This window comes from Polistes fuscatus, unplaced genomic scaffold, assembly GCF_010416935.1.
Source record: "Polistes fuscatus isolate 324 unplaced genomic scaffold, CU_Pfus_HIC Scaffold3, whole genome shotgun sequence".
NCBI classification, from domain to species: domain Eukaryota; kingdom Metazoa; phylum Arthropoda; class Insecta; order Hymenoptera; family Vespidae; genus Polistes; species Polistes fuscatus.
Genome location: NW_025113107.1, coordinates 10917126 through 10944658, shown reverse-complemented (window position 1 = coordinate 10944658; position 27533 = coordinate 10917126). Strand labels below are relative to the sequence as shown.

At 32.6% G+C, this 27533-nt stretch overlaps 1 protein-coding gene across 8 annotated transcripts in view; it reads left to right on the top strand.

Moving 5' to 3' along the window:
- The window catches only part of LOC122519900 (glutamate receptor ionotropic, kainate 2), an 88475-nt gene that overhangs the window by 9010 nt on the left and 51932 nt on the right, over positions 1–27533 (top strand). For all 8 annotated transcript variants that reach the window (XM_043639694.1, XM_043639691.1, XM_043639688.1 and 5 more), the window contains exon 3: positions 18334–18495. In XM_043639694.1, coding sequence (XP_043495629.1) covers positions 18334–18495 — 162 coding nt within the window. The remainder of the gene's footprint in view (positions 1–18333; positions 18496–27533) is intronic.

Below are 27533 nucleotides of genomic sequence, written 5' to 3'. Positions count from 1 at the left end.
ACCTAAGTAAAAAGTAAAACAATGCAAAACAGTTAATGAAAAGATGGTTTAGAGTTAAATTTCACTACGATAATTGTGTGTGTGTGTGTGTGTGTTTGAAAAAATTTGTTATGTCTATCTATACTTTATTATTTATTTCATTTTGTCAAAGAGAAATGTTTTAAAGTAAATTCTACATTGCTCTTACAATTGAAAAATGTCTTTTCCCCAAAGATAGTAGTAGCACGAATATTCTTGGACGGACAAGCTGAGTGATATGTGAAGCTCAACTTTTGCTTAGATTTCTATGGTAACGACATTCTTATTATGGTGTTCTCTCTTGCTCGAATAGATCTTATTCTTCTTTTCTTCCTTCTTTTTCTTTTTCTTCTACTGCTTCTCCTTGGAAATGTCGGTGCCCTTTTTACATTGTGGGTTTCTTCCAAATGGAGAAAACGACGAGAAAATACGGTGAACGAAAAGAAACTGAAGTGGGAGGAAAAAAGAAAAAGAGAAATCTAGTAAAAGAACGATTTTACATGTAAACGTGCTATAATATTCCTGACGAATTTTTCTTATTATTCGAAAGTGTATAAAAATTTGTTCGTTTTTTGTTATAAACGTATAAACCACTCTTTCCGAAACTTTATTGTAATATTTATATTAAACCAAAAAGAAAAAAAATTTGTTTTTGAAATAATAAATTAAAATATATATTTTTCATGTCAATATTTTCATTTACGAGTGGTAATAATTCATAAGATTGTTTTTTTATATCTCGAATGGTTTCTCTCACTTAACTTCTCGCTACTTCGTTTCTCCAGTAACTCCCTACGGTCGGTTTTGAAAAAGAGGAAAAGAAGGAAAAAATGAAGAAAGAAAAGAAGGAAAAAGGAGAAAAACGAGGAAGTGAATCGTCTATCAGGGATACGAATCGTGTAGAAACATCGTTTCAAGCGTTAGTAGTATTGTATGGGCCGAGAAGCCATTTCTTTCGCAGTAAATCCGTGTATGAAAGAAGAAAGGGAAGAGATAAAGAAGAACGTTTTGAAAATGAGGCGAACTCGAAAAATGCAGCTTTTCGTTCGCGAATCTCTTGAAACGAATAACTGTGTTGGCTTCTTCCTCTCCTCCTCCTCCTCCTCCTTCTCCTCTTCTTTCATCACCTTACTCTTGTTACTTCTCTTTCTCTTTTCTTCACCAAGATCTATCCAAGCTCTGGCAGGGCTCTTTCGTCCCTCGTGAAACGCAGGCTGGATAACAACGTTTACAAGCGCCAATATAAACACCAGGCAAAATTCATTTCCCTCTCAAAAACGTGCTACACTCTGTCGCGAGCCGCTTACAAAGCCTCGGTGCACCTTTTCCTTCTTCCTTCTCTCCTTCACAAACAATTTATCTTTTCTCTTCTCTCCGTAAGTTTCTCGCGTTTCTACTCTAAGATGAGAATAAATTCGTTGGTGAGAATGATGACTCCTTCTGCAAACGTCCTTTTCGAAAAGTAATGTCGTGGAGTTAAAAATGCAAATTTATTTAATCAGGTTTTAATTTACTAGCTCTTATATTTTAGTTTCAAAGTATTATATAATGTAGAAAAATAAAAAAAACTGGTGTGTGTACTTATGTACGCACGTAAGAAGTTATACTTCTTTGCCGTACCAAAACGAATATAACCTCAAAAATAACTTCAAAAAAAAACTTCAAAGAAAAAAAAATAACTTCAAAAAAAAAATAATTATTATTATATATATATAAGAAAGAATAAAAAAAGAAAAAGAAAATATCAAAATATAGATATCAGTCCACACTAAATATAAGAGAGATATATCGAATTACTTCACGCGTCAACAGCCATGGCGCGGTTTCAGCATTAGTTCTCGCTCGATCATTTAAGTAAAGCAGCGCTGAGTACGATTAGTATTTGGATGGGGTGACCCGCTTGAGAAAAAAGGGGGGAAGAAAAAGAGAAGACAACTTCATGCCGTATACTTGAAATCGTTTTGCCGCGCGTCGTAAATACCGACAAACTTCATGGTGTCGTTTTTTCAGACGCTCGGAACAAAATCACTCCCCATTACATTTTCCCCAACGCACCAAAAGAAGTATAACTTCAAAAGTATAACTTCAAAAATATATTTATTAGAAACGTATAATCGTTTAGTAGTAGTAAGTAGTAGTAGTAGTAGTAGTAGACCGCTATCGGTAGAAATTATTCTCGATAAGGCAAGTGATTGGTCAATCGTTTCGGTGTTCAGAATATTCGACCATCGAAATGGTCGTTTGCTTTATTTAGGACACGAGTTGGAAGGTGATAGTTGGATGGACCTCAACCGGAAGGTTATCGACCAAGCAGAAAGTTCCTTGTGAGGAGATCATCCGGCTATCGTGGCTAGCCATGAGATTCGGTTTCAAATTTCGTTTGAAATTCGTCTTCGTTCGTTCATTCGTTCGTTCGTTTGTTCGTTCACTCAGTCACTCACACTCACTCACTCACTTACTCTTTCGTTTATTCGTTGGAAGAAGAAGTACTTTACCTTTTCGTTAAATGTCTTCCGGAACTTGTCGTTTCACGAAACTTCCTAGTTCTAACAAGAGTTTCGACGTAATCCTACAGTTTATTTACAAAACAACTTCGTCTTGTGTAAAACCTAAACTACCGCAGTATGGCTAACGTTAAATCGCTTTTCGATGGACTAGAATATCTTAGGATTCCAAAACGTCGTTTTGGAATATAATAGAATAAATGTATTTATTTATAATGAGACATTCGAATTTTATTAGAAAATTTCGAAAAATTGATCGGTAAGAGTATTATTTTTTTTAAACATTCGTATCGGATGACGTATCATATGCATGCATAATGGGTGTTTTATATTTAAGACTGGATAACATATAAGTATTACAAATATTTGAAATTTGAAATTAACTAGTGTCTTTGAAATAAAAGAAAAAAAAAATAGATAAAACATTTTTGAGTCAATATTTCTTTGCATACACCAAAAAGAAAATAATAATATTACATATCAAGAGTAAATAAAAATTCGAACGTCGAAATTGAGGTAGTTGGTTGATCATGAGTCAATTTCGAAACTATCATTAAAGTTTAAGTAGATCGAAGTAAGATGTTTTGTTTCTATTTGCATTTTTATCGCTATTGTTAACCGTAATAATATCGGAACGCCTTTTACCATTTGCATACGAACGATATGAAGGGAAAACTCGTTCGCAAAACCAATCTCGCGGTCATTGAACATCATCGTGGCCTTATCGTGGTCTTATCCTGGCCACTTGCTGTCCGAGACCAGTAGCGTGGAAATCGGTTATCTCGAACAACAGGAGCAACTTTGTTTGAGACAAACTTTCGATATAACGACAGTATTCTCGTAAAAACGATCGCGATTTCGTTTTCTTTACAACATATCATATCACAACACAATATCGTACACCCTTATGATTTATTATTTCATTTTCTTTAATCGATCTTTAATTTTACTACTCGTTTTACAAAAACGAACGGAACGTTTCGTACTCATATGGGGCAAAAAGAAAAAAAAGATAAGAGAAAGAAAAATAGTCACTGTGTGGTGTAATGAGAGCTATACGCTAGGGCTATAATGCGATTATACTTGAGGGCTTCACCAAAGTACCCCTAAAACCGTCCGATTCCGACTATCGCTTCGTTCTAGCTAGGATATCGTCCACAATAAAATTTGTCGATAGAAAATTGCCGATTCTAAAGCCGCAAATACTTTTTCTTTTTATCTGTTTTTCTTTTTCTTTTTTTTTTTTATCTTTTTCTTTTTTTCCCTTTTTTTTCTCATTACTTCCATACCTGATAAGAAACGCGAGTAACTCGTAACCATTTTGTGGATTCCCCTTCTCCATTGATGGAACCGATGAAATCGAAATAGAATTTTTCTAACTTTACGTCTTCGCACTAGGGGAGGATCGTATAATAGCTGACATTGTCGCCCCACTTTGTAAAAATCGATAGGAAAACAATGTGAGATATAAGAATTAAGAATAGAATTTAGAAATGACTTATTAGTATGCTAACTGTCTCCAATGTGGAACGCTTATTTTTAAAAGATTACCATAAATTAATAAAATTTCGTATATCAAATAATTAATATTATAAAAGATTTAAATATCTTAAAATTATGATAAAATATATTTTGAAAAAGTACAAAATGACGATTTGAAATATATAGTATCCAATATTAAACATCCAAGCAATTGGATATCCATATTGCGTACACACGTATTTTAATAACAAAATAATAATTATATTACAAATCAAAAATAAATCTAACAGTACGGGATATAATCCAAAAAATGTATTTCAAAGTAATATAAGTATTACGAAAAATAAAATATATTTCACATAATTATCGATAGAATTAACGTTGTTTTATATTCCAAGGTATAACAATGTTTCATATCGGTTACAGTTACCGTCATAACGATGATTTTAAGTGATATAATAAATTGAGTAAAAATTATGCACGAAAGCGTAGAAAAAAGATATACAGATAAAAAATAAACAAATAGTTATTAAATCCGTATTTAAGCGTACAGAATGAAGATAACCTTAAAAAATAACAAAGGAAGATATATTTTTGTTTTCAAGAATAAAGAAGATCGTTGAGATAGGCGTCTCACGCTTTCCCATTATTAGAACCTTTCGCAGATAGTCCCCTCAGCGTTGATCTAAGGAACATGACAGGAACGGTAAATATTTTCCAGGAAATACATCCATAGTATACGGTGGATGAGACTGGATAGTTGCCAGCCACGAAACTCCGAACGTTGACCCAGCAACTTCTCATAGCATCTATCGAAATATTAACGCGTATCTTCGCCTTCGATGCTAACTTATCGATAAATGTGCATATCGAATCGTTTACTTTTGTTGTTTTTTTATTTCTTATTCCTCCTTCTTTTCTTTTTTACTTATTCACAGTCAGCACTTTCCTATTTCCTTAGAAACGACACAACAACCTCGAGAATTACATTACAGTTTTACGCGAACGTACCGGGTGGGGGAGGAGAAGGTAGATGATAATTTTAACAAATACTTCTTTCGTAGAAAGTGGCAATTTGGCGAAGGAAACTTTTATCTGATAGATTATAAAGAAATCACACTGGATATATATTGAAATCTGATATTGTAGAAAAAGAAAAGAAAAAGAATAAAGGAGAACGATGAAGAAATAGATGTTAATCGTCAAAATTTATCTTATATATGTTATCGTGAATTATATCGAAATTAGATAATGTCAAATTCACATGGTCAGTTGATATATTTCAAAAATATTAACGTATAAGAATAAGCCCAAATATGTATATATATATATAGAACGAGAGGTTGTAAAGCTATTTGAAAATTTGATGATAAAATAAAGGTTTATCGGGTAAACATTGATTTTTCATTTTACAAATCGATCGTTAATTATCGTTCTTTTGGTAAAAAAAAGATCTAACCGTCTATATTAACTTTATAAAATGTCCCAGCTGTCGTCGTAGTCGTTTTCCTTTCTGGATAACGTCTAAATATAATGGCAAAGTCGAATAAACACAGTAGGAAGGGTGGTGGCACGCCCATTAGCGCGTAATTGTCTTCACGGCCGTTCGTATAATAACCATCCTGAGACGACAACGAAAACGACGATGGTGACTATGGCTACAAGGATAACAAAGACGAAGACGATAACGAGGAGGATAGTATCCGATTGCTAGACGAAGGCATCATAGAACATGAATTTCTGACGTCTTCCCCTATCTTCCATCTCTGAGTGTTATGTACAATACCCAAACCCTCCATCCCCGTCCTCTTTTCTATCATTTTCTAAATTTAACATTATTTTATCATTGATAGAAATAAAATCAAACGATTCTAATTAATTTCTATTATTCTTTATAATCGTATTACGAATAAACGATCTTATTGTTAAACGAATAGATGATCTTATTGTTAAACGTTTATTTTCATGCATTATTTTCGCGTGGATTTAATTACTATATATATGTAATATTTTATTTTATTATACTTTGACAAATTTGTTCTCGTTTTCTATCATGGATTTACGAAGGATTTGAATACGATCGATGATTATTCGAACAACTTAATCGAGAAGTGAACTTTCTTTAAAAATTGTTAATCCAACGGGAAATAAAATATTAACGAAAAAATTGTGTCGATAATGTAAATAACGTTCGGATGGTATTACTGGGTTAAAGTTTAAGGAGTATCGTTAAATACATTATGGCGTAATATAATGGAAAAGTTCGAAAGACGATTTGATTTATACAACGTTTATACTTGGAAGTTTAAGCATCCCAAGTTCTTCCGGCCAAGTAAATTTAATATCAGTCTTAGTTTCGTTTCGTTTCGTTTTGGGTTTTCCAGTTTTACCCCACTCGTCATTTCCAGTAACGCAATAACACTGTTATCGCGAAACGTTGCTTGGAATATCCATAGACATTCCGTAGAAATAGCAGGGATGGCTTTACTATCCTTAGATGTAGAAACGGTCACGTTAATTTCAACCGCGAATCTCGTTGCATTATTCAACAACGGGCGCATTCGTCTTGCCAGTTCACAGCTTCATCCATATAACCAACTTGAATTAGTTTGCAGGTGCGTAAACAGTCCGTTACTTTACCAAACAGATCTATACTTTTTGTCATGATTTACTTTATTTACTTATTTATTTATTTATTTATATATTTATATATTTATATATTTATATATTTATTTATTTGAATAAATCGCGATCGAGTTTCGTTTACATTTAGAAAAGACATTTTGTTCTTGAAAAATATTGCAAACGATTTCTCGTCTCTGCTGCATCTTACAGGCTCACGCGCAAACTTGGGAACATCATATTTGCGAAAGCCTGATTCCGTATTCATGAAAAGCGTAGAGATTGAATCAATTCGCAGGAAGGTTGAGACGGAAGAATGATGAAGCCGCGAAAAAGATACTTTGCTTTTATAAGTAGGTATCTGTGTACGTATATATATATTGTGTATAGATGTTACGTACCTGGTATCGACGAACTGACATAAATGAATTTTTTCAAATTTATTTGTTAATTTTTTCTTCTCTTTTTTTTTTTGTTTTTGCAAATGCAAACCTTTATATAATCGAGACTAATATATAAATAATAATGGAAAGTTACGGATAGGAAAACGTTACTGGATAATGAATATTTGGTGTCAGTTAGGAAATATCGTTATTCTTCTATGTCATAGAAAGAAATTTTGATTCTAACGCGTTAATGATTTATTGAAATTACATAATGTTGTACCGGTTGTAACGTTGTAAAATTCGATAGAAAAAACTACATTTCGTTAGTTAGTCGTAGACAGATTTAATCTAATTTATGAGTTTAAGGAAAAAATTGTACAACGTGTTACCCTCATAGATAGAATTGAACGTAGGAATAATTTACGTTAGAATATTTATCGATTCCGTTTTTACGATTGTTTAGAAACCTTGTCAGAAACACTTTAATATTTTCTCAAATAAAATCGATCGTTACGTGTATTAGAATTTTTCCAAAATATAATTGCAATCATAATCTCTTTCGTTTGTTAAACTATATCAATGGTATTGTAATATAAACAAGAAAATACGATAAGTTTATTATATAAAAAAACAAAAAACCATACAAAATGAAAAACAACAAAATAAATAAAACGTTAAACATTAATCATAGATTCGTGTGGACAATTTCAAAAGAATTATTTCAATTTAACAAATGTTTTATGGATCAAGTGTTTTCAGTAACTCTAGCAAATACGCTTTTCAGTCCCAGGAGCGTACCGAATGGAAAGCGGATTGTGCGTTTAATGATGCAGGGAGTGGTGGTGAGGTGATAGGAAGGATTGGTGTCCTGTGTGAACGGCAAGAGAAAGAGAGAGAGAGAAAAAGAGAGACAGAGTGAGAGAGAGAGAGAGAGAATGTCGAGAGTGGTTACGGTGCCGAATTTGACACGTATGTAATACATACGCATGTATCTAAATACACATATACGTGTAGAATACATAGAAATGTATGCGGGTATCTTTGCGCGTGCGCGCGTGACAGAGTGCTTGTAGCACCTCGTAAATGCTTTTCGTTGTGCACGAAGCAATGTGGTATCGTTAATGAGTCTAATTTCAAATGGTACCATTGGCTTAGAGAGAAAGAGACAGAGAGAACATTGATGACAAAGATGAAGAGACAGGAGGTACCTTAACATGAAAATTAATCGTATTCGTGAGTAATGTAAACGATGAGAGAAAATGTTGAATATATCGGATACTATTTTATTTTTATATTAGGTGTACAAATAAGTTTCCGCCGTTTTAATGTAGATAGCGCGGCGTGGAGTTTCCGTTAACTTTCGCAGATGATATCCTGCTTAAAAATTAGTTTGGACGTTTAAGAACAACATAACCTATTAATATTATTGATTTCATATTGGTAAAATATAATTTTTTTTAGTTGAAAATGTCCAAATTTAAGCCAAATAAGCGTCATTTGCGGGAAATATTAGTTTACTTCTTTAATATAAAGAAATCTGTTGCTGAGGCGCATCGATTGCTCGTAGAAGCATATGGTGAGACTGCTTTGAGTGAGAGAACGTGTCGTGAGTGTTTTCAAAAGTTTAAAAACGGTGATTTCGACGTAGAAGACAAAGATCGCAGTGGAAGGCCAAAAATTTACGAGGATGCAGAATTGGAGGAAATATTGGAGGAAGATTCATCTCAAACACAAAAAGAACTTGCTGTAACATTAGAAGTCACTCAGCAAGCAGTCTCACATCGTTTAAAATCATTAGGAATGATTAATAAACAAGGAAATTGGGTTCCGTACGAATTAAAGCCGAGAGATATTGAACGCCGATTATGTTTAAGTGAAATACTGCTTGCTAGACATAAAAAAAAGGGTTTTTTACATTGTATCATCACTGGTGACGAGAAATGGATACATTATGATAATCCAAAAAGAAGAAAATCATGGGGATTACCAAGCCATGCGTCAACATCAACAGCAAAACCGAATATTCACGGAAAAAAACTCATGCTGTGTATTTGGTGGGATCAGCTGGGTGTAGTGTATTATGAGTTGCTTAATCCGAGCGAAACAATCACCGGAGCCCTCTATCGAACACAATTAATGAGATTGAGCCGAGCTCTGAAGGAAAAACGCCCTCAATACTATTCTAGACACGAAAAAATTATTCTCCTGCATGACAATGCTCGTCCACATGTAGCGGCTCCCGTGAAAAAGTATTTGGAAACACTTGATTGGGAATTGTTACCCCACCCGTCGTATTCACCAGACATTGCACCGTCCGATTATCACCTATTTCGGTCCATAGCACATGCTCTGTCGGAGCAGCGGTTCAAATCATATGAAGATACCAAAAATTGGGTTGATTCGTGGATAGCCTCAAAAGACAAGGAGTTCTTCCGACGTGGGATCCGAATGTTGCCTGAGAGATGGAAAAAAGTCATTGCAAGTGATGGGCAGTATTTTAAATAACCTTAAAATTACCATTCTTCTAGAATAAATTCTTAATTTTTAATAAAAAACGGCGGAAACTTATTTGTACACCTAATATAATTTTTATTTCATGAAAATTTTCCTTAACCCGAAAGGGTAATGCAACGTTAACAAGAAACATTAGTTTAATAACTTGTTAGTAGCGTTTAGAAGAGCACCCTCGGCATTCTCGTCGATTTAATTTCGACGAACTCGGCGCATCCTCCCGAAATTCGATACGCCATATAGATAATACTAACAGTGAATGATAATAATACATAAATAAATCAAATAATAACAATCGAATTAACGTTTAATCGGATCATATTAATGTTTAATCGGATCAAATGGTTTGATCGAATCAAATCAAAATCAAATATTCTATGTTCGTTAATGCATCTGGTGTATGTAATATTTATATTTTGTGTTTCTTTTTTCTTTTTTTTTTCTTTTTTTTTCTTTTTTTTCTCTTTTTGAAATAATGGATTAGATAATGAGATTGAAAATTGATAATTCCTCTGTGTGTGTGTGTGTGCAGTCGTTGAATACGTGTGATCTATAGGAGTCCGACTGACCTATTAATTCATACAGCTAACGTAAGAGAAATTTGGAAGATTAATATGGCCACAGGTCGCATAGGCGGTTACTATTAATGGCCAAAATTATCGGCTACGTACACGGTACCATCTCAGTCGCCAAATAGGTATATCGACTTTGTTCGATAAAGTACTTTTGTCGTTAGGAAATCCGACCCAGAAACGACTTGGCACTAACTCACACACCGCTACGGTTTCGATCACATCGAATTAGGGCTACGAGAATCTTTCCCGAGGAAAAATGATTTTGACACTTTGAATAAGCTTCGTTATTCTTTATAAATCGATTATTTTTAATGCCTACGCTTATCTTAAGTTCATCTTAACAACATTTTATTACAATTTAATAATGAATTTCGAATAACGTGACAGAATTACTTTTAAAAGGTATACCTACCTGTTTTTTTCCCACATACGATGTGGGGGGAGACCAATCTTTCTACTAATATTTTCTCCATTTTATTTTATCGGTGTCTCTCAAAGGACCTAGTCCTAGTCCTAGTCCTAATCCTAGTCCTAGTCTTCTTCATCGTCGTCTGGATATAACATTTCGATCTAACAGAAAAGTTTTTCTTAAAAAAAGAACTTTCCGTTCAACTTTTTTAAAAAGTCGCTTATCCTCTAACTCCCTCCCCCTCACCCCTCCCCATTTTCACCCTCTTCATCCAACTCACCTTTCTCAACTTATATGTACCTACTTCTTTTCCACTTTTCTTTTACACCTCTCTTTCTTTTTACTTATCTTTGATCAATCGTTTCGCCATCTGTCTCTGACTTGAGCTCGTTCGATAAAAAAGAAAAAAAAAGAAAACTTTTTGTTTCTCTTTTTTTTTATATTTTCTTTAGTCTCTTCGCTATCATCATCCTATCTGACAATATTTTGCTCGGGAGACTGACTGAGAACATTTTTTTAACGAAGAAGAAGAAGAAGAAGAAGAAGAAGAAGAAATAAAATAAAAAAAAAAAGCATTTTCCGAAATATCTTTCAGATGATCTTCTTCGTGTAAGGAAGCCAACGTCGTTTTTCCGTCTCTCTTTCTATCTTCATTCGTCTAGTTCTTCTCGTTTCAATTACTTGCCATCTTATCCTCTCGAGAGTCACTCAAGTCCTCCAGAATTTTAGTTCTTCCCGAAATATGTTCTTCGAAATATGAGGCTTTTATTATTACTCTTTTTTTTTTTCTTTATTTCAAAATTAATATAATCGTAATATAGTTCGTCGAGAGAGAGAGAGAGAGAGAGAGAGAGAGAGAGAGAAAATACTCTTAAAACTAAGTTAACATGGGTACTGTACTTAATTACATTTACTTTTTAACTTCGAATATTCTCTTATATTTGTATATTAAAAATGTATTTTCAATAATAAATATAATTACAATTTCTCTCTCTCTTCCTCTCCCTCTCTTTGGTTTATGGAGACATAAAAATTTCTACTAATTTAAATAGCATTAATTTTGAATTATGTAATTAATATTTAAATTCACAAGTGAAAACCCAAAAGGAGACGAAGACAAATTATAAAATAATTCTATTATATGGAAATATGGAAAAATCGCAAGTAATTTAAGTTACGTTAATTTTAAATTAAGTGATTAATATTTAAATTATTAAATTGAAACGCAAAATGAACGAAAGAAGAAAAACTTGATCTATTATCTATTAAAATAGTTCCGTTGTATAGTAACATTTTTAAATGAAATTAAATATAAATAAAATAATGAAAATTATAATTATTAAATGAAAATTATAATTTAAAATTAATAAGTGGAAATGCAAAATTGACGTTAGAAGAAATTTGAATAATCGTGTATAATACATAATCGTTTAAATTATAATCCTACAAAAAAAGAAAAGTAAGAAAAAGTATCCAATTGGCGAATAACGTTAATCCAGCAAATCAGATTTTTGTAGTCGATAACTAAAATGGATATCTCGACCTTACTCGAAACTTTTTCCAAGTTCATACCGAAGTTTCTGGAGTGTTGAGAGAAACTCAACGATTACGAATTTTAGTACTTAAATAATGTCGTCGATCTTTGCACAGGAAGGGTAGTATATAGTAGTCCCTACGTGCTTCTTCTACTCGATAAAAGTTTTAACGACAGGTTCGTTACCAATGTCTTTTGATAGGAAATACTTCATATTGGAATTTACCGAATCTATAATAAAAAAATTTTTATCCTGTAAAAGAAAAGTTTTACGATCTAATTATTTAATAGAAAAATTTGTCGATTTGTTTGACTGGAGAAAATAGGATAAAGCAAAAAATTGTTGGAATTTTCTACGAGCGAATGGACAAAATATTTTATATGATTTGATATATTCTAAAGCGTATACACCAATTTTATATTTGATAAAAATTGATATTACTACAATCGTGTCGATATATAAATTAATCGTTGTATTTATCATTTTGTATTAATCAATTTATTTTTACAGATATAAATGTATATATAAAAAAAGATTTTTATCAAAAAGAACTAATTGCAGTAAGTTCATCGTGTGAGAAATATACTCAAGTTAATTGCTACCTTGGTAACTAGGGAAAAAAAGAATTGAAAGAGAGAGAGAGAAAGAGAAGAATACTTTCCCTCTTCGTTGGTTAAAACAATTTGTGGTATTTCAGAAGGGCAAAAGAAAAGTTGGCGTAAGTTAGACACGAAACGATACAAAAACTTGTCCACCCTCGGGGAAAAGATTGTTCCGATAGGAAAGTTCATCCGACCGTTTCTGAAAGAAACGAGAAATAGTCTCTAGCACACGAATTTATCGCGTTGCAACACGAACTAACTTTTTTTACTATCGACAAAAGGGAACACGAACGAGAAAATTCGATGATACGAGTGTTTTATCAAGGGAACAAACTTTAATAAACAAGAAACAAGATATATATATATATATATAAATAACAAAAATTACTATGCATCATTTTCTTATTTCCCTCGAAATTAATAATATTCGTTAATTTTTGTAAAATAATCCGTCCAAAAAAAAAATCGGATTTAATTCGAAGAAGAGTTAAGTTTACCACCTATATCATATTTCTAAATTTGTATTTTTTCTTTCAAAGTAGATAAATTAAGTACGACCGATAATCGTTATCCATCGTCACAATCGGAAAAGAATTTTTCGCGAGAAGTTCTCTAACGAGTTCAATCGGAGTTTTAATCGATAAACCGTATCACGATATACACTATAGGTTTGTACCCGTGAGAAATTAGTAGAATTAACCTGTATAGAGATAGTAGCAGCATGTGTGTATAGATCCACGTTCGATATTCTACGATCCACCGGGATTGTCCTCGATCGTCTTGAAAATGGTTCTGGGATAAACGTGAAAATGAGGGTATCCTCAATTCGAGCCAATCTGCGACTTTTCGATTACTTCAGATCTACTTTTTTTTTAGATTCTAAAACTCGTTGCCCTAATGTCTTGGGACATTCTCCGTTCACCAATAAAATCATCCACGTATATATATATTGTATATATACAGGGTGAGTCAGCAAAGATTACATTTTTAAATTATTTCCTACTATTTCAGTTTTAAACAAAAACAAACAAGAAATTTGTATTAAATCAAAATTGTTTTTACAAAGGTTATGTTAATTTCGATATGAACGTACGACCTACAATCATGGGATTATATAAATATGGCTAAGATAAATAATTTAAACGTTATTCAAAGGTTTCACAGAAAGAAAAAATTGTTCCATGATATTCTTGCAACGAGGAGTATAAATTTTTTCGAAAATGAATCGTTATGAATCATAAAAGGGTTAATCGTATTGGGGACAATTGGATGATCTTAGAATATAATAAAACTATATTTAAACTCGAAAATGTCAAAATATCGATATTAAACCGTTCATTGACGTTCGAGACACGAACCGATGGCAGTAAAAGTGAAAAAGGCGAAAGAACGCAATAAGATAAAAGCTTCCGGAGAAGTGAATGTACTTTTCTTTAGAAACCACACATATACACGTACATACATACATATAGAAGTATACGTATTAGTTTCAAGGGTACAGTAGGATACAGTAAGGATCGTTAGACAAGCTGTAGTGTTCGTTTTCTTCTTCTTCTTCTTTTTTTCTTTTTTCTTTTTTTCTTTTTCAGAGTCGTTTGTACTCTCCGTTCTTTCAAGTTGTTAAACGTTGCTAATGATTAAGTGAAAGCATTACACGTTGGACAGGAGGTATTCGAAAGCATTGTAACGAAAGAAGTCGTCTGTGTTGATGGTGAAGAAAGGAAAAGAAATGGAACGCTTAACGCGTTAGTTACGGAAAAGAAAAAAATAAAATAAAATAAAATAAAATAAAATAAAAAAGAAAAGTGAATAAATGAAGTGAAGTCTATTTGAGCTTTCGAGACTAGAAAAGATCTGATTTCCTACGCGTATGTAAGAGTACATACGTACGGTAAATGTACGGATTAATGGGGATTAGTTAACTGTAGTTACGTTTCATGTTACAGTTAACTATAACATGAAACGAATGGTAAAAGAACATTGAAAAAGAGAGACAGATAGAGAGAGAGAAAGGAAGAACAAAAAAAGAAAACTAAAAAAGATGGATTTATGGTTGTGAACGTTGAAAGAATTCGATATTGAAGTTAATTTGTCTAAAATTTTGAAAGAATGTGTACGACGTATCGTCAATTAATCGTTAGATTTCGTTGGAAATTCTTTTATCGTTCTAACACATTTCTTTCCAAAATATATTATCTATTACCCAACGAAAGGAAAATAATATTTTCTTCTTTATCAAAACTATTTTTACCATTAACAAATCTACGAACGTTTATGTAACAATACTTTTCGTAATACCAGGTAGTTGTTATGTAAATTTCATATTATCGTTGTGCGATAATAAAAGAAATATTCTTTTATATTTTCAGTCCTGTTTTTATCGAACGAACGAATTATACATTAATGAAATAATTTATTTTTAACATTAAAACGTATATTTCTCATACACACACACACACAGAGTAATAGTAACAGTCAATCAAGAGAGAGACATCTATTTGAATATGGAATTGTAAAAAAAAGAACGAAAAATAAAATAAAAGAAGAGATAAAAAACAGGAAAGTAAATATGTTTATCTCGGCAAATGTTATTAATTATTTAAACACGATCGTAATTCACTTTCTTTATTACCCTCGGGTAAATTTATTAAAACAAGGAAATTTGTATTTGACCGATATAATACGTATATATAGTCTCCACAAAAGGCCGCCTTCGGGAGAATAATTGAAAATGCAGTACGTTGCATCACGCGTATAACGAAGAATCTGGTATATGTGGGTGGTAAAAAAAGAAAAAAGAAAAACAGAATGAGATAGAAAGAGTAGATGCAGCAGCAACAGCAGTTTCGCGTCATATCGCAGGGACGTCGCGTCGCGGAAATAACTGTATATATTTTTGGCTTGTTAAACTAAATGCAAAATCCCCCGTTGCAGACGTGCATGTGCATGTTCAGGGAAAACGACTAACACAACGACCACACCGGTCTCTTTTATTAAACAGGACACGAGTTTTCCAAACTCGATGTTAGTAATAATTTAACCCCCCAACCCACCCAGTTTCCTTTTCACTGATTGTTTCTATTTTCTATTGTCTTATTGGTTACCGCCGACTATGTATTATTATATTAGTGTATAATATTTATTTCGTTCGAGCTCTTAACGTTGTTATAATATGATACGAACGCGGACATTAAGTATACGAGAAATATCTCTAACGGGCAATTTATCAAACGTTATTAGTAGAAATAATTATTAAATCGTATTAGGGAATGAAATATTTTCAACAGAAAATAATTCTCGTATAATAAAATATTTTTACCTTATTCTTTGAAGATTTGTAAATTACTGCATTTGTATTAAAGTAAAAAGGTTAGAATCACCGCGGATAACCTGAGAAACAGAATATTTGTAAAGAAAAAAGAAAAATGAATAAATAAATACTTTTAAAGTAATCTCGAGGTAAATTTATTTGCCAACAAAAATTCGCGAGTAATAGTAGTAGTATCAAGGAATAAGTATTTTTCTTCAAATTATCCTTTCACGAAAAAAAAACAAGAAAATTGCTCTATATTTTTAATTACAACTTGAAAATTCTCGTCATACTGGCAATTAGTTTTTCGAGTGTTTCTAATTTAAAATATTCTCATACTTCTAACATAAACATAGAAGTTGTCAAATATTCATTCAGAACATTTCAAAAACTGATATTAAATTCACTCATCCGAGTGTATAAAATATACAAGAGCATTATTGACGTAAAAAAACATTTAAATCTTTAAAAAACAAAATTCAACTTGTCAATATTTGATATTATTACGTTAAATTATAAACTCCTGAACTTTCGCCCTGTAGCGTAATTATTTTAAATATTCTTGTTTTTATTTTTCATCGTGCAGAGATGATTTGAATAATAATATTTAATTTCATATAAAAAGAAAATTTCTTTACGACGTATTTCACAATTCACAAAAGAATAATGACATCTTGTTCGTTGTTCTTATATCGTTACCACTTTGAACGCGTGTTTTGTCATATTTTTGTTAAAGAAAAAAATGAGATAAAGAGAGAGAGGGCGAGAATATTTTACAAATACCTTGAAAAACATATTATGCCTGAGGTGGTAGAACTAGATAAAAATGAAAGGAGGAGGAGAAAATGGAGGCGGAGGAATAGCAAGAAGTAATCGGTTTGAGATGACGACAACATATAGCCTTGTTCTATCATCCAAGCCTTTTCGCATAGCTTTCCATCAAGAGAGCTTCACTTCCATTCATCAGCACTCTTCTTCATGCTAATCCTCAAAGTTTACTCTATCGTGGTTCGTCGAAACCGCAACGCCGAAGGCTCTGGGTCAAACGTTTGGCGGAATCTTTCTTTTGGCTCCTCCTGTCTTTTACAAGTAGAAAAAACTATCAAAGCCATCGTCGCGGACTAGTTAATCGTTCCTACTCTTGTAAACTACCGCGAGCTATATGCGCATGCATTTCGAAAGACTCTCTCTTTTTTTTCCTTCTTCCTTTCTTTCTATAAAAGCAAACTACTATCTTTGATCCTTCATAATCGACGGTAGATTCGTGTGAAACTTAAAAAAGAGTACAATCCTAGATTGGATGACCCCTTTTACTTCTTTTATAAAACATTTTTCCTTTATTTCCATCTCTTTCTCTTTTCCTTTCATTTATAAACGTTTCCGACGACAAGTAAATCTTTATTTTAAGATACATTAGTTTCTTCGAAAGTATGTCAACCCTTTTCGGTGGATACATACAGATATAACTAGCTTATTTTTAACATTATATAAAATGTTAGAGAAAGGAAAAAGAAGGTACGATACAATTGAGTCCTTGACATCGTCGTATAAATTTCAGAACATCGATCTTGTGCTGCTGCAGTCCGTAAACGAATTTGTTTTACCACTCGAGAACCCTTTCAACCTGGTGTTTCACACGGAACGGATTGCTAAAATGCAAATCGGTGTTGTCGACGAGAGGGATGTATGTACACGGATTCGCAAGATCATTCTATCGTGAGAATAAGTAACTTCGAAGCCGTTTAAACGTGATTCCGTTTCAGAGGAGGCCCACTTACGTCTTAAATAGAATGATTGCGTTTTAAATAAATTTCCGAATTAATCGACGTTAAGTTGTACGCTTTTAAACGCTAATAGAAACGTTTCCCATCAAAGAGATAGAGAATTTTGTATAAAACAGAAAAATAAATCGATCTTTTTTTGTACGATATATTTAACACGAACGCGGGTCAATTTCTTCAAAAATCAATAAAAAAAGAGAACAAGAGGAGAGAAAAAAGAGTTTTATATTTATGCAAAAAACTTGGTCAAATTTATTTTTCCATAAAACGATGCGTTAAACGTGACTGGGATCTGTAAGTTGATACGAAAAATGACTGTGGGGGCTTAACGTTACAACGATTATTTAGGACAATGGCCAATGGGGTATGCCGATCTTGCATAGACAGTCACGGTCATGCGCTAAATGCTCCTCACCGTGTACGATCGATACCCAAATTGGAATTGGAAATTTAAATGAATGGACAATGTTTTTCTTCGAATCGTTGGGAAAATCATTGATGTTAAAATTAAGGATGTTTCTGTATTCCTTATTGTTTTTACATTTATCTAATTCCTTTTCTTTTTTTTTCTTTTATATTTTTTTTTTTCTATTTACAGGAGCTATTTTCACTCATGACCAAAAGGATAGCAGTACGGAATTGGCATTCAAGTACGCCGTATACAAGATCAACAAGGACAAAATTATTTTGCCGAAAACTACGTTGGAGTACGACATTCAGTACGTGCCCAAAGATGATTCCTTTCACGCGTCGAAGAAGGGTGAGTGAGAAATTAATCAAATGAACGTAATAATATTATTATCGTTGCGATTATTTGATCGATCTTTTGTTCTTTTATGTTTTTTTTTTTGCATGAAAACGACGACGTACCATTGTAATAACTAATTGGAACTATTCGTTCTTAGGAATACACGAAGAATTTTATTAAGCGAAAGAAATTTTTCTTAGCAAGAAAAGCGTCTCGTAATAGGATTTAATTTTCTCTCGAGGCAAAGAAAATTCGCTGGTTACTAGCGGAAGAGGAATATTATTTGTACGTACGTCTAGCTGAAAGGTAGATAATTCTTTTATAAATGCATCAAAAGCAAATGAGATACAAGATACTTTCGTATTATAATTGTTTGTCTCAAATAGAATATATATTTTTTCTTTTTATTGGCTCGGAAGGGAAAAATATTTATTCATGTTTTAATGAGAATACAAAATCAGTTTTATTAAATTTTTGTTTGTTTTCATATTTTATATACAGTCTTCTCCAAACTGTATTAAATTGTTTTGTAATCGACGTGATCAAATCTTGCTCAATTTTTTTCTATGATACTGACGTCATTTTCATAAACATCACCAATTGTTTTACCAACTTGGATCGTGTTTTCCCTTTTTTTTTAAATAAAATTTCTTCTCTATTCTCATTAAAAAAAAAAGTTTACAAGACGCAATAACTTTTAACCGAACGAACTAAAATATCAGAATTTTATTTTTTTTTAATTACTTCGTACAATAATATTTAACGTTTTAAATGCACGCAAGTATCGCCAGTACCGATTAATATTATTAAATTGATATCAACAACAAAAAAATTCTTTTTCCCTAACCCAATATTTGTACACCTATTTTAAAAATGGTACATGTACTTATATTCTCGAAAGTTTTTATTATAATATATTCGATTAACGCGAACAATCAAAATTTTCGATAATACGCGAATACATACATTTATTCGTGCAGATAGATTTATACTCGTTATCGTTTATTTATTTATGTTATAATTTGTACGAATTCTCATTTCAATTTCGTCGACGCGCACGATGGGTAGGGAAAATAGAATGGGCAACGGGAAAATAGTACATTTTTTTCCTTTTTTTCTTTTTCTGTTTTTTTTTTCCATTAACCAAAACAGCTCGTCGCGCGTGAGAATTTTTGTCGAGAATTCAATATCAACCGGTAATCCTTCGGCGAGGAGGTAGGTAGGTAGGTAGGTAGGTAGGTAGGTTTGTTTCCATTTTGTATGCCGATTTACGATTACATGCAATCCTGCGAGAGAGAAAATCAGATAAGTGAATTTAATACTTTTTTTTTCTTTTTGTCGGACGAATCGTCGAACGTTCGAAATCATTTTCGTTCAAAGTCTCTTGCCGTTGAGTTCCATCAAAGTGACTATACACATACCATTTTGCTCGCCCTCTTCTCCTCCTATATAACCTTTTACCATTTTATCATCCCATTCCTCTTCTTCCTTTTCATTTCTCGTCCTTTATACGGAAATACTTTTGCCACTCACGTCAGACATATCATAGATTCATCCAATAGAACCAGTAACTTGTACGCATCTATTTGAAAAGAAACTTTAACGATATAGAAATATGATATACAGTGACTCTCAGAAATATTCGGACACCAGTGTATGGCAAGCTTTACGACTTAATATCTCAGTTATTTAAAAAGGAATCGTCTCCGTTCCTTTTTCTAATCATGAGCGTTCTATTCATGTCACTAAAAACATATGATTAGTTTATAAAATGTACATACTTTATATAATAGACATGAATAAAGGAAATAATACCACATTTTCGGGTCACAAAAATATTCGGACACTTCGTACGCCTCGCGATTCCGTTTTTCTCAGAAACCGCTGTTTCGGAGAATGGTAAGTGTTTGTATACAAACATAGCTTTGGTCGTTGATACCGTTACAATAAGCTTCAGTACCAACTCTAATATTCATGAAAATGGGTCGCAAAGGTAGAAATACATCGTTTGAAATGCGTCAGCTCGTAATATTCCACCGGGAAAAGGGAAAATCGTATCGGGAAATAAGTTCCATGCTCGGTGTTAGCAAAAGTACTGTGTCGGACATTGTGAGAAGATACAATACTGAGGATCGTATTAAATCTATCCCCCAAATCGGCCGACCACCTGTTTTAAACGCGAGAGATAGAAGAAGAATCGTAAGAAAAGTTAAGTGCAATCCATGTTTAAGTGCACCAACACTAGCCAGTGAGGTTTTCGTAGAGACGAAAAAGAAGGTTTCGGCAGAAACAATTTGACGAACTTTAAGAGAACATGGCTATAATGGTAGGGTTGCTAGGAAGAAACCCTTTATTAATGAAGCAAATAGGAGAAAACGAATAAACTACGCAAAGGAGTATATTTCTAAAGAAAATTCATGGTGAAGTAATGTTATATTTGCCGATGAGAGTAAATTTAACATCTACGATTCCGACGGAAGACGTATGGTGTGGCGTAAGCCGAATTCAGAGTTTCGGCCTGCCAATATGAGAGGTACGGTGAAACACGGAGGTGGCAGCGTAATGGTTTGGGGCTGCATGTCGACTTCCGGCGTTGGAAATTTAGTTTTTATCGTTGGCATCATGGATAAGAATGCTTACTTGAGCCTCCTGAAGAACAATTTAAAACAAAGTGCGGAAAAAATGGGGATTTCAGAAGACTTTAAATTTTACCAGGATAATGATCCTAAGCATAAAGCACGTATTGTACAGGAATTTTTATTATACAATTGCCTCAAAGTTCTTCATCCTCCTCCACAGTCGCCGGACCTTAATCCCATAGAAAACTTATGGGATGAATTGAACCGACGGATTCGCAGGACGCCCATTCGCTCAAAAGAAGAGTTAAAAATAAGGATTCAAGACGAATGGTCATCCATATCCATAGAATACGTAAAAAAAATAATTTCTAATATGCCGAGTCGATTAAGACACGTCATAAAACAAAATGGTTACGCAACAAAATATTAAAGTGGGGTGGTTAATGTTAAATTTTGTGTCAAAGATGTTATTTTTGATAGTGTCCGAATATTTTTGTGACCCGAAAATGTGGCATTATTTCCTTTATTCATATCTATTATATAAAGTATGTACATTTTATAAACTAATCATATGTTTTTAGTAACATGAATAGAACGCTCATGATTAGAAAAAGGAACGGAGACGATTCCTTTTTAAATAACTGAGATATTAAGTCGTAAAGCTTGCAATACACTGGTGTCCGAATATTTCTGAGAGTCACTGTATATACATTCGAATATGACTTACAAGCAAATATGAATTATATCATATATAATAATCCGAAAAAAATGCTGCAACAGCTCGATCGTGTTCTCCTATGAATAGTTAATTGTTCTAATTCGATATTCTACTCAAAACTGAGTGATTGGTTAGAGTTTGAATCAATATTAACACGATTCTCTGCAACGTTCTAACATTAACTTCAAACTATATCATTTCGTCTATCAATATAATTGTTTGACCGGTAAAATAATCATATTTCTTATGTGAAAAATCGCATTTAAATCTAAAGAGATATCAGGATGAACCAAAAGTTCGTGTGTTTTTTTTTTTATTAAAATTTTCAAAGTAAATTTTACAAAAAAAAACAATTCAGCAGTTTCATAGTAAAATTTCAACACAATAAACGCACGAATTGTTGGTTCACTCTAACATCTTCAAAAGTGATTAAATTAGCGTTGATATTATTTGACGGATTTTATATCGTTGTTTGGACTTGGAAGTATCATAATCTGCGAGCCGAAGGGACATTAGGAAGAAAGAGGAGCACACAACGTCAGCGACAAAAATTGTCAGATAAGGGGGGGGGGAAGGAGTGGGAGCTTGAGTCTCGTTAGTCAAGGCAAAGTCTTACAAACGATTATTCGGCGGTTCGTTTCGTGGCTGGAAGCCAGAAAACGATCGTTCGACCTTTTGCTTTCTCTCTCTCTCTCTCTCTCTTTCTCTCTCTTTTTTTCTCTAGTTTCCTTGACGACCACCAGTTTTCACAGTCTTTCTGTTCAACATCAAAAGATTTTGCGTTAACGATCGTTCGATCAGTTTATTTCGAATCATTCTTGGTAAGCAATTTATTTTGTTATAATTTTATCCAACGATAAGTCCAAGTCCTACGAGACAAAAAGAGAGAAAGAAAAAGAAAAAAAAGAAATAATATAAAATATCGATCGTTCGGTTGTGGCGATTATGACGTAAGGCGTTTTATACCATATATATATATAAATATAACGCAACATATATCGGCTAGTGGAAACGAGGTGCTCCACAACGGCATGTCACGTGTTCGAGAGCAGCACTTGAGGGTTCTGTTCCCGATCCCTCGCACAAGTAGTACTGCTGCTTCTTCATGTTACTAGGGCCCTCGATCTTCGATCCTTCCGTCTAAAACTTCCATGGACATGAATACATAAGCGAATGTATTTACATACCGGAAATAGGGCTAGTCATGTAAAATCAATATAATCGATCTTATGCTATCTTCGTTCAACGTGCTATCATCATTTTTCAAATTTCAAATTATATTCAGATAGCATTAAAATATGTTTTTTTAAATTATTCAATTATATTTCTTTTTTCGTTAGTTTGTAATACATATCGTTTAAATAAGTTCGTTGTTTCGAACGTGCAATGATTCGACGTGAGTATTTTTATTGAAAAAAAGAAAGTAATCGATTCTATTATAAGAGTATTATTTAAGTGGACGAATAAAAGGAAGATATTCCACCCTTTTAAATAGTCTAGGTTTGAAGTCTCTGCGACTTTCCGTTCGGAAGATATGGATATTTTAATTTATCATTCATAATTCTTAATAATCTCTTCACTGTACGCGTAGTAGTAACAGTATGCGTACGCAAGGCGTAGTAAATAGTAAAAACTACTTGATTCCAAGAATTTTTATGTGGGTCACCGTATGAATGACTTTTTGTGAAGGAAATTATATAGGTCAGTGCGTCAACATAAATACTTTTTACATATATTAAAATATCTCCGGAACTAAAAATCGTAAAGACTTCAAACAAATACCATTTTAAAGGGAAAATTATTATCTTTTTTTTTTACAAACGTATCGTTAATTGTCTATTAACAATTTATTATAAACAATTTGCTTTAAAGAATTGTCAAACAATTTTTAATTTCATTGCATAAATAATATTGCTGTCAATACATGTACATGATAAAACATTTAATAATTTGTTATTAACAATTTGTTATAAACAATTTTTTTAAAAAGAGAAATATTTTGATGAAAAAAAAGAAATTTTTTAAAATCTAACATAAAAAAATACAGCGTTCATAAAGTAAATTGAAGGACATTTCTAAAGGTTTTAGGAAGTAAGCTAAGGAAATAGGAAATTCAATTTTGAGTTCTAAATGTGTACAAGAAGTTGGAGTATAGAGAAAATAGAGTGGTTGACTAAGCCTTTGAAGATACACAGCGTAAAGGGAAGAGTATAAAGGGTCAGAATGTGATAGTAGTAGTACGTAGAAGGAGGAAAAATACACAAATTCTTGATTAAATAAAATTGAATTAGATTTTTGTCGAATTAAAATTAAACACAATATCCCAAGAAAACACGCACACCACATACACACCCAAGAGACGTAAATTATTCCAAGTAATAATTAACTTTCCAACAGCGGAATACTAGAATATATTCAATATTTGTTAAATAAATTAAGGAAATTCAGTCGCGCAGCCAAAATGAATACTAACGCTTCCGGCAATTTATTTCGTACGAATTAAAATGCACTTTCAAAATGAAAAATATATTTTACACTCGTTTGTGGTAATCGATAATACGTTGTTTCAGGAATAAAAAAAAACAGATCAGAGAATGGAAAGTATACGTAAAAATAAATATTTTCGAAACAATTAATACCAAATGTTATTAACAATAAGACATCTGATTTGATAATAAATTAATTTTTGAAGTTCACTTTGACAGGAACTCTCTTACTTTTTCAAATTGAATTCTGGCAAATGCTTTTTTTGTAATATTTTTTTTTTTATTTCTTTTTTCTTTTTTTTTTTGCTAAAAGAAGAGATTATTTCTTACTTCGCGAAGTAAAAATCAAGAAGAACATCGAGAGACGGAAAAGATAGGAGCTTTCAATTTTCTTTAGTAAGTTCGGAACACCTTAAAAAGATAGCTTTTTTCCTTTCGAGTATATGAAATGTTTCGTCTCTTGATATTTTCCTCGTTCAATGTATAACACGCGTTACAAAATGAAATGTTCCTTTTAAACAAAAAGAAAGTAGGGGAGCGGGGTGGTGGAAAGAGGGGGTAAAAAAAAAGAAATGCCAGGGTAGTCAGAAAAATACTCGCTCAATCAGACTGAAATTGTGCGACTCTTGGAAAAACGTCGACTAGGATGGCACAAAATTGATTCCCATCTAGTTGGAAAAAGATTTAACGTAAAATTACTCTGATTGTACCACAGTTCTTAATAAAGATATTTGTTGAATATTTATCGACATTTTATTTAACTGGTATTTTTCCAACCATCATTATCGAAATCTTTATATTAGAGAAAATCAAAACGTAAATCAGTAGTTGCTTGATTATTTCATTTCAAACACGGTAGGTGAAGATTTATGAATATCTTTTTTAATAACTAATTACAATAAAAATATATTTAAAATTCGATTTATACGCGTTACAATTAAAACATGACTGATATAAAGTAATCAATACAATTAACTAATCATTCTGAGAAAGTCACTAACGCAATTACTTTACGATTTCCAATTGACAGATAAGACTTTATTAAGCCGTAGTATTACGGTTTAAGTATTAAATACCAAAGTTACTTATAGATTACGATGAAACACGTTCCATAAGGTGAAGAAGGTTAAACCGACTAAAATACTTTGTAATTTTAATGAGAAGCTGTGGGCTTTGTCAGAAGGAGGAAGAACGACTGCCTTTCCACGTGGAGAAAGTTTCCTGCTAGGGGAAAGTTATTCCGCAGAAATTACTGCTACATTGCTCGTAAAAAGTGGAGCCAATTTGCGTTTGAGAATTCTGCGTTTCCTGTTCTCCCGTAAACGTTTAAGCTTGTTCTCTCGTACTATGTAAATACGGAAAAGCTGAAACAGACAGCAGGTAGGTCGTTCACCGGAGACATCTGAAGTGTGCAAATTTCTCACGATAATTTTGAAAGTGATTTTCTCTATAATCGTGACGCATTTAAATCACTATGATACCGTTCAATTAAATTATTACTCTTCAATTAATGTCAATCTGACAAGTGAATAATTGAACGTTACGGGGTTTTTTCGTTATCATATATATTTTTTTTCAAATAATTAATCATTTAATCTGACGTTAAAACTTGTATTATCTTAATCTGTTTATTTTTTTTTAAATTAATTATAGCAATGTATATTTGAACGTTCATTTCTATGAGGGACAATTTATACGCGATGTCAACTTTCTGAAGTTAGATGAAAATGTATTTGCCAGTATAGTCAAGACGAATGATAAGACAATTGGTAAGATAGGTACAATTTCAAGGAGAATCCTCGTCTAAGCGACATTCTCGAATGGACTGGCATTCGTCTCACTTCCATTACTTGCCAAGAGACAAGCCCAAAGTGATATAACGTAACGGAGCAGAGAATCACCGCGCGAAAGCTAACGATTATAATCTAAGGTTAACATACATAGAACTGTAAAGCATAGTATAAGGAAAATGAACGTTCTGAGAATCCCCCTAAATCCTGAATAACGTCGTTTTACTATATTACCTCTGTATATATATATATTCGAAACTATTGTAGAAGTAAATAATACTAGCTAAACTAGTATCTAGTAGGGTACTACTAGCATCTTTCAATTTACAAGAAAATCGTAGGTAAATTTAAAGTCCAAGCGAAACGAATCCTCGTGATAACTTTGTGAGCGAGTCCTTAGGGAAAATCTCAAATTTATCGGTATTACCTGCACATCCGAGAAATTGGATTTCTCTTAATGGAAGTCACGAAAAATAATTTAAAAAGAAACGAAATATAATTACTACTGCTAATACCTATAAAAATACCAATGTAAATTATTATTCTTAAAAATATCAATAAATTATCCACAACATTTTTCAATTACGATTTACTTAAATGATTTACAAACTAATTCGCGCGTATTCGATTCGTTTTACAAGAACGTAACTGAACAATGTGCTTCGATAGGTAGTTCTGATATCGCTCGAGGTAATAACGTTATAAGCATTGAAATTCTTAAACGATGAAAGAAGAAATTTATTCCCGACAGGAAGCGTCCTCGCCGTCGTCGTACTTTTACGTTTACGTGAGTTCTCCTCCGTTCCATTTCTCTTTACGTTTTTCTTTCGTAATCTATAAACGAAGAGCTTATCAAAAAGACTTCTGCGATTGAACGGATATTAAAAATACGATTTTATATATATATATATATACGTTTGCACACACGCGCGCACACATATGCATAATTGGATATAGAAACGGCTCGAGAGAAAATATATATTAATCTTATTGGAGAAAAAAAACGAATAAATGGAACGATAATCATGATAAATATAATAACATTTCATATTAATACGCGATATTTATAACTTCGACAGTAAAAATACGTTGCAAAATGATTAATCGATCGTTCGTAACTTAATTGAAAGATTTACATGTTGTTAAATTAAAACCATTTAACAATGTGAAGTTAATAAATCGAAGATCTTCAATGAGATATTTTACTTACATTACAAGGATGAACGGTACAACTTATGAGAGTAGGGTCGCCAGTAACAACCGTTACAACTCGTGTAAGATAACCTCCGTATGCCGGAATATCGGACGGTCATCGGGTACCCTACGTGTACGCATGTATATACGTAGATACGTAATATATACGTAACTACATAAGGATGTATACATATATAAGTACATACTACTTCTATTACTACTGCTACTACTACTACGTTCCTCATGCTCATCCGCAGTAACCTCGACAAAGTGGAGCAGACGA